Below are 8927 nucleotides of genomic sequence, written 5' to 3'. Positions count from 1 at the left end.
TTGTACCTCTTATGGGGATTCTTTGATCGCAGCGATGAAGAAGCAATATGTTTTTAAATAAGGTAACCGGAAGTTACAGTCATTTCAGCGAACTAATCAAGAGAATGCGTCCCCTAAAATGAAGTTTGACCAACTTTTACACTTGAAATGACGTTTCAAAAACAATATACTACAGCGCTATAACACTCGATATAAACATGTTTACGTACATAACATGCATACATATTTACATACATACATACATACTAATACGAATTCTTTGAATTTTTTAACATGTAATTCACCAGCAGAGGACGCTTCAGTATCGTTATTTCAAAATTTAAAATTAAGTACATACAATGATGTATTGTTCTACAACTTTATTCATATTCTGAGTCTAATATATTATTTTTATAACATATAGAAAATGTTTTTGACCTTTATTTGTACATAGATAGTTTATAACAACTCTTTTGTAAATACATGAACCATGTATTCCTAATTCACAAGTATTTATTACATGAAAAATAATACACGACAATCTGATTTGTATTTGAATAGTAGGCATGTAACATTACAAACATAAACCAATTATTCATTTTAAACAATGTTTAACATTACATTTATACAGTATACATTAGGTTGCTTTAAACTTTCACGAAGTTCAAATTTTTGTATAGTAACATTGAATGTTTTTTACCTCACCAATGGCTTTTGTACATACACTTATATATTGTCAGGTATCTTGCTAAAAAGTACCAAGTGAATTTGATGATTAAAGAATAGTACATATTTTTTATTAAACATACTTTAAATTCAAAGTTAACGCACCCAAACACATGACAACTCGTGAAGGTTAAATTATACGTTTGTAAAACAGTGTGCTTTGTTGTCAGAATTTTTCTTAATAATCACTGGGTGAGTTTCAATGTATTTTAGGAATGTATTTTGATTTACAGAAAAATATTGTTTCTATCTCCGATATGAGGTGTATGTCATATCTGTGCATCAGAAAAAAATGAAATATTTCTCATATATTAGGTATACAAATGAATTTTGTGCCTTTAGCATTTTGAATTTCCCGCGCTTCGGTAGAATTAAAAAGTGGTGCGAGAATACGATTTTAATAAGGCACCAAATTAATTTCTACACCTAATACATATATATATATATATAATATATATTTTTTTTTTAATCAAACACCTCGCCATCATCTATTTTCACGTATCAGAAATATATTATTTGTAATATTCATTGCATCTTCGTTATATGTGAAAATATATATTCATATATATATACATATATATGTATACACACACATGGACGTCAGTGTGTAAAACAGAAAACATGAATAAGATAATGTATGATGATGCTGTGGATATATTCAATACTGTCACCAATCAGTCACAAACGTACAAGTATCTGAACACAGGAAGTCGTTAATACATAAAGTAATGATGCACAGATAAGAAATTTTTCATGTTCCGACTTTAACCGGTAAAAATTGCATCTATGGTTTAAATGAACGTAAAAAAAATATTAGGCCGTGGCTTCCGCGTCGCCGTTGCTTTTCTGTTTCGGCACACTTATCGTCGAAGTTTTTGATTTTTTTCAGGACTTGCACCATCAGTGGCAGTGTCTTCTGTCGAATCACTTAGAGTGTTGATTTCCTTTTTATACAACAACTATCAGCAGGAGCATCTACAAAATGAAACAACAGATTAATACTATTGTTTAAATAATTATAATTTTACAGATGGAATATTACCTGTAGAATCTCCATTCTCTGGTGATTCCGCTTCCCTTATTTCTCTACCCTCTTTTTCTTCGTTTGAACCATTTTCTTTGGTTTCTTTGGCGTCCTCCGTTTTCAGATGCCTTTGAATCTTTCGTCCACTTCCTCTACTACCTTACCTTTTTTTCTTCGGCTACCTTTTCCTCAGGGGTTGTGGTGCACTTTGGTATCTCTGAAAATTAATATACAAAAAATTAAAATTAGCGTCCCATGTTTTTTTTTTTAAATATCGACAGTTATATCGACTTAGATGATATTTGAACTTTGGTTGCTTTGCTGATTGGCTTAGCGCGTTAATTCAAACGCAATTTCGGATATTTGTATACAATAAATACTTTTACTCATTCAATAAACCCCTTATCAGTTAAACGTACATTTATTATATATTAGTGTTAATTAGTGTTAAATATTCATCTAATAAATCTGCAATACAGTTGTTATGAAAAATATTTGAAAGTGTGTTACGAATTTCGCGCGCGCGTTCTTTCGCTTCCGATCTGCTATGAATCAACCAATCAGAGAGCTAAATAAGCAAGATGGCCGTTACCCAATGTCTCCCCTTACGCCTGACGAAACTTCACGGCAGTTGAACAAAGATGGAACGACAAAGGAGAGAAACAGAGATAGGACGCCAACCGTGGCGGCACCTACCGATGTTTAATATTATCCCGCTTTCCTCCCCCCTTCCCAACACGTACGCAAACACACAGAGAATGTTTCGGCGCGGCAAATCGTGGATGTTCGTGGACCGTAAATATACACATCAATGTTACACAAAGATATTTTTTCCGAAACATTTGGAACTTAAATAACACGACTTTTTATTACCACACATACAATGTATCTCTTCTACAAATTAAAATAGTATCTTGAATATCGGGTTAGTAAGGGAGAGCAGATCGATACGTTGTCCATTTTCTTTTTAAGGTGATGCGCGTACAATCAATTAAAAAATTTTCCTATAAAATTTCCATTAACTTCAAACAGCCAATAGAATGAATTTATATTAAAAAATAAAATGAATGTAATTATAATACTGTTATTGCCTTATTAAAAAAATAAAACAATAAAAGTAGAACACGTATGATGGGAAAAGCAGGTAATCCTGAGAACGTAACGCGTCTTACGAATCAAGCTGAGAATATCACGTAGAGAGGGCATCCCCCCTTCCCCTAACCCCTTAGTTATCCCTTTCTCGTGTCTGCGTACAAAACTGCGTATGTACTTACACTTTCCTAAACTATAACAATCATAATAATAACACAAAAAAAGAAACCAAAATATTTACATTGAAAGTTAATGAGGAAAGTCTGTTCAAGCCCGCCTGTTCGTTACTGAATTCGATAACGGAAGCGTGCGATTTTTTGGACGTTGGAAATCAATATTATTCCAAAATACTCACTTAGTTTCTGTATCCGCCATGCTGATCGATTTATTTATATGGTCGATAATGCACTCTGATAAGAAGACGCACTTAATAAACGCTGCGTTCTCTACGCACCGGTAAGCACACGTAGAATTCTGGTATCACCACTACCGCGTACCGACGCGCAAATGGCAGAGAGACTCGCACACTGATTCGCCTGAGACCCGAGTTACTCGGCCCGGCCGGCAGGCCGGCGGCCTTCAAACACTTTTCTTTCCCGCTCGTTTACAGATGGCGCACACATCAGCCATTTCTCGCAGATACAATTTCCAAAAAACAATATTTATACGATTAGAATTAATATTCTTTTTGATCCCCATACAAAGGAATATTTCCTAACCTCAATTCTTATTCCAACAGAAAGACGTATAAATTTGGCGCTATAATTTAATTATAAATACAGCCATGCTCAATATACTTTCCTGAAAAATAATATTAAGAATTTAAACAATTTATTAATTTACATAATTTATTCTTATATTATCTTATTTCTTTTTTGAAATAAGGAATATCTTAAATGGCAGTTTCGCCCCACCATGTTTTCTGTATTGACCAATCAGAGGCTGTCTTACCAAAACCCATAAAAAATCCCCGCGCTTCCGGCGCTGCCGACCATATTCCTTAAGAATTATTCTCAGAAGTACTTACTACATTATCAATTCTACATAAAATTTAAGATGGATTGATTGTAATAAAATGTTACATACAGTATAGGTTATGTACAAATGGGAAGGGGGTAAGGAAGGTTCTAGAAGATTCGCGTGCGACCCCGTTTCCGGTGTATATTAAAAGGTGCGCGATGCTTTCAGGTTGATCTACGCATCGAAAGGCTCCGTTGCATTTATGTACGTCCATGTTACAGGTTGCCTATGTTCTTAGTTGGAAGAAATAATGCTTTGCCTAGGTAGGGTCAATACGAGACAAGGGAAAGTTAACGAGGCACAACAGGTAAATCTATGGGTTAGCAAAAAATTGTGCAAACGTGTCAGTTTCGAAAATACATATGTATATTCTACACCACGTGCCAGAGGCCTACGTAAGCACGAAGATAATACGAGGCAGCTGCTTCGTGCAGGTGAAGAAAGCAGATGCTTCCTTACAATAAAACATGGAGTTAGAATTTCATGGAAGGCGTATTTATTTTGTCCTTCATATGAATGCCTCTGTTCCAAAATAAATATTTGAAGGTAATCAGGTATTCGTCTTAAATTAAATTTAGTGGGTCAGTGGAAGTGTTCAGGCGCAGGCTATTTCGATGACAGTAACCTATATTTCCACGGACTTTGCAGTGTCAAACTAAAGATAGAATGACGCGTCTAAATTTTCATTTCGCTGGACTAAATTCCTACTTTTGCGTGCCTTTACTGCGGCGTATTAGAAAGTGGCCAAGGGAAAGTAATGCAATCCTAATTTTTACTTTCCTTCAAACTGGCACAAGCTCGGGTCATGGAATCGATAGAGCGAGCGGTCGCGCGCATCCCATAGGGTAGAAACAAAACCGAAGAAACACGTTGAAGTGTCTTTTACCGGGTCTTTACACAAAAATACAGTGTGTATCCGAAAAGGCCTGACCTGATCGCACGGTAACCGGTTCGTCACCTGCCTCCACCTATAGTAGCTTTCTCGCCGCTCTAAAATTGCCCTATCTACAGTTAGAAACTAATCGCTAAAGGATTATCACAGGTCAGCGAGTGTTCAACCTTCCGTGCGCGTGGCACGGTTCAATACCACGCTACAAAACCGCTCGATTATTATTAATAGCCATGAAAACCACCGAATTAATGATAAACTGTGAACAGCAGATTAATTTCTAACTAACCATGAGATTAAACGACGCCATAACCTTTCAGTTATAAAAGAAATAATTCAAATTAATTATAAAATTAGTTTGAATGGTGTGGTGGGGGATGCACGGTTACCCTTAACCCAAAACTTTATCATACCTCAGTATACCTTTCTTTGTTTCACTATAATTTTTATGATTCATTAATGACGTCAAGAAAATTGATTATTGATTATGAATCTTAAACAAAATAAGATTTATAATCAATTTTATAGACGCATGCGTATAGTATTTTTGGTTGTCTTTTATACAAAAAAAGAAAAATTAATTAAAATAACCTTAATGGTAGCTATGAGTTTCTATTAATTAAAAAAAGAGTTCAATGTTTTTAGTTTTTCTTATTCTTTATCTGTAAAGACTACCTATGTCTATCCATAGAGATGAAAAGAGAACACTGCATAATGGCATTTTGTATCCTTGCTCAACTGCGCATGCGGAATCGTTTATTGAATGGCGTTGCGCGCTATATCTGAACCATCGCTATGGCAGAAAGTACAAAAGCCTTAAAATTTCCAAGGTATCTTTCTGTCTATACTTTGCATCCCAGAAGAGTGTAATGTATTATTTATAGAGATGGAAAAACAATTGCTGTATAATGCCAACTTTCGTCTTTGTCTATGGTGCATGCCTGGTCGCCATTGACAGCTATTACGCGGCCTATTTGAATATATCTGGGAAAGAAATACAAAATCCTCAGAATTCTTGAAAATTTTGTTCTCTTAATGAAATGTAATTTATACCTTAATATTATATTGTATACAAATATTATATTAGTGTTATTTACACATAATGCATGTTATATTTATTAAATTAATGCGCATGCGTAATTAGAAGAAGATTCAAGGAGCTCGTATAAGAATATTTCTATTGAAATAATCTCAACAACACCCATAGGCTTTTTCAATCCTATCATGTGTCTCATATATCCATATTTCTTATGAAGATTCTCCTGATCATATTACGTTCTTCCAGAATTTCCCACAAAAAAACCTTGAGGAAAACAACTTCTTTGAATTAAAAGTACGTCGACGCTGTGGTACGTGGCAGCACCATCCGAGGCTGTCTTTTTTGACGTCCACGCTACATCTGTCGGTGGTAAATGGAATCAGCAGTGGATTGGTGCAGTACAGTAGCTGTCTCGCTTCGTGGAGCGGCATTTCGTCATTTTCGCATCCGTGCGAAATCCGAACGAACGAGTGAGCGAGCCGCGTCGCCATCTTTAGGAACGGTACCGACTGTCTTCACCTCTTTGGTTTTTCCAGCTTTAAAAGTCTCGAATAAGTGTGCCCAGTGTCTCCATACCGTGTACTACATTGTTTCCTGTCGCGCGAAGAGACACAACGCACGGTCGTTCGCGATGTTCGTTTAACACTTTCATTTCAGTGTGGTGAGTGGCGTGTATGTACAGAAGAGCAGACGACAGTTTCGCAAGCTGTCGGAGGGTTGAGAGTCGATCGAACAGCGACATTCTCTCCAGTCAGTGTGTTTTCAGTGTATTGGTGAGTGCATGAAAGGAGGCGGATAAGAAAGACCGAGAGCACGGTAGTAGACGGCGAACGACGGGCTAGTAGGATTGACAGGGAAGATGGCGCGAGGCGCGGACGAGAATTAATGCTGACCCATTTTTCCGCGCGAAATCGCTCGGTGTTGCTCGTAAAGGCGGCCTTAAGTGAAAAAATAAGCCACTGTGTGTGCCCTGCTGAGTGTTAGTGGCCTGCTGGACAGTGTGACATAGGGCCGGACGATAGTAGGTCATCGGTCGAAGGTGTGTACAGTGGGCAGAAAAATTCTGAGGAGGCCGGAACACGGTGGAGCCTCAGGCACGGCTACGGTAAAGGATAAAGGAAAACGAAGACGCAGTCTTCTGGAACTTCTCGAGCTGCGTAGAGCCCTGGCCGGCTCGGGCACCAGCGCGGCTGCTAAGATGGGCAACAATGCTGCGACCGCTAATAAGAAGGTCGACGCCGCCGAGAGCGTGAAGGAGTTCCTTGACAAGGCGAAGAAGGAGTTCGAAGATAAGTGGAAGAAAAATCCAACCAACACTGCTGGTCTCGATGATTTCGAGCGGATCAAGACTCTTGGCACCGGTTCATTCGGTCGGGTCATGATCGTTCAACACAAACCGACTAAAGAGTATTATGCCATGAAGATCCTAGACAAACAGAAGGTGGTGAAACTGAAGCAGGTCGAGCACACATTGAACGAGAAGAGGATACTGCAGGCTATCAGTTTCCCGTTTCTCGTTTCCCTACGGTTTCATTTCAAGGACAACTCGTACCTGTACATGGTCCTCGAATATGTACCAGGGGTGAGATGTTCAGTCACCTTAGGAAGGTCGGTCGTTCTCAGAGCCCCACTCACGCTTCTATGCGGCACAGATCGTGCTGGCCTTCGAATACCTACACTACCTCGACCTGATCTATAGGGACCTGAAGCCGGAGAATCTGTTGATCGATTCGCAGGGTTATCTGAAGGTCACCGACTTCGGCTTCGCCAAAAGGGTGCAGGGCCGAACATGGACCCTGTGCGGCACCCCCGAGTACCTAGCGCCCGAGATAATCCTCAGCAAGGGTTACAACAAGGCTGTCGATTGGTGGGCGCTGGGTGTGCTGGTGTACGAGATGGCGGCCGGTTATCCGCCATTTTTCGCCGACCAGCCGATACAGATCTACGAAAAGATCGTGAACGGTAAACCTCGCTTTCCTTCACATTTCGGCTCGGACTTAAAGGACTTGCTCCGTAACTTGCTGCAAGTCGACCTGACCAAAAGGTATGGCAACCTGAAGGCTGGTGTGAACGACATCAAGGGCCACAAGTGGTTCGCCAGTACCGATTGGATAGCAGTCTTCCAAAAGAAAATCGAGGCCCCCTTCATCCCGAAATGCAAGGGGCCCGGAGATACGAGCAACTTCGACGACTACGAGGAGGAGACCCTGAGGATCTCCCTGACGGAGAAGTGTGCTAAGGAGTTCGCCGAATTTTGAAGTTACAATGATCCTACGAAGATGATGATGATGATCACACGTGTAACGCTTTGTATTAAGCGAGAGAGAGAGAGAGATAGACGAAGTAAGATGGAATTATAATCTGAGTAAGAGTATGCTTGTGTGTGTGTATTAGGGCACACATGGCCAGGCGTATACACACACGCATACACTAACCAACACCACTTTTACAAGAGAAAAATTCAATTTTTTTTCAATATATGTGTGTTCCCTAAAGATGGCGCGTGTAAAGTTTAGCTTCGACCGGGATTATTTTGTACATAAATAGCCACCTATGTGAATGTTCTTCGGGCCCCTCAGCCTCTTTTAACACAGCCGAAAGAGAGGAGATCAAATTGTCTCATGTCGTGCATTGTTGTCTATTTGTCGTACGAGCATCTTCATTTTGCTAGTCGTCACACGATTAATTTTTTTTTTTTCATCAAACAAGAGAGACTGTGTGTGTGTGTGTGTGTGTGTGTGTGTGTGTGTGTGAGAGTGAGAGAGAGAGAGAGAGAGAGAGAAAGAGAAATCTTTATTATAGTATATTGTGAAGAAAAAAAAAAAAATAGAAAAAGAAGAAAAAAAAATACTCGTTATATACTGGCTGCAGATGCTCGTTGTTGAATTATTGTACCTTAAACGATAGGAGAGAGATTTGGAGTGAGAGTATTTACGATCGGCAGAGTACGAAGAGAATACAGAAGGATTCATTTTTGGAACGTTTTTAATAGAGGACCACCGGCGTTCGTACATAGATACATTGTAAGAGTATTATATATCGCCTTATGTTGCTGTGCGCAAAAGAAACAAAAAAAAAAAAAAAATTAATAAGCAACGTTATCTTTTATATAGAGCCTGCACTTTTAGTAAACGTATACGGACAATCCTGATCGTGCA

The 8927-nt window shown here is 38.8% G+C and overlaps 2 protein-coding genes and 1 long non-coding RNA gene across 3 annotated transcripts; 2 read left to right on the top strand and 1 right to left on the bottom strand.

Moving 5' to 3' along the window:
* Positions 1-344: 344 nt before the first annotated feature.
* LOC114871913 lies at positions 345-3461 on the bottom strand. The gene is given in 8 exon segments (XM_029178494.2): positions 345-1548; positions 1550-1573; positions 1575-1642; positions 1645-1680; positions 1748-1841; positions 1843-1932; positions 1934-1946; positions 3177-3461. Coding segments are annotated over 8 exon segments (375 nt in total). The 5' UTR covers positions 3197-3461; the 3' UTR covers positions 345-1518.
* A 378-nt stretch (positions 3462-3839) lies between these two features.
* Positions 3840-4325, top strand: LOC123988338. Its single transcript, XR_006829930.1, has 2 exons — positions 3840-3992; positions 4063-4325. It is a non-coding gene; the product is annotated as an uncharacterized LOC123988338 (long non-coding RNA).
* A 1785-nt stretch (positions 4326-6110) lies between these two features.
* Positions 6111-8525, top strand: LOC114871912 (cAMP-dependent protein kinase catalytic subunit 1). The gene is given in 3 exon segments (XM_029178493.2): positions 6111-7346; positions 7349-7381; positions 7384-8525. Coding segments are annotated over 3 exon segments (1056 nt in total). The 5' UTR covers positions 6111-6967; the 3' UTR covers positions 8028-8525.
* The last annotated feature ends 402 nt before the right edge of the window (positions 8526-8927 follow it).

This window comes from Osmia bicornis, chromosome 1 (genome assembly GCF_907164935.1).
Source record: "Osmia bicornis bicornis chromosome 1, iOsmBic2.1, whole genome shotgun sequence".
In the NCBI taxonomy this organism is placed as follows: Eukaryota; Metazoa; Arthropoda; class Insecta; order Hymenoptera; family Megachilidae; genus Osmia; species Osmia bicornis.
The sequence above is the reverse complement of the archived record's forward strand: the minus strand, read 5'-3'. Positions and strand labels throughout refer to the sequence as shown.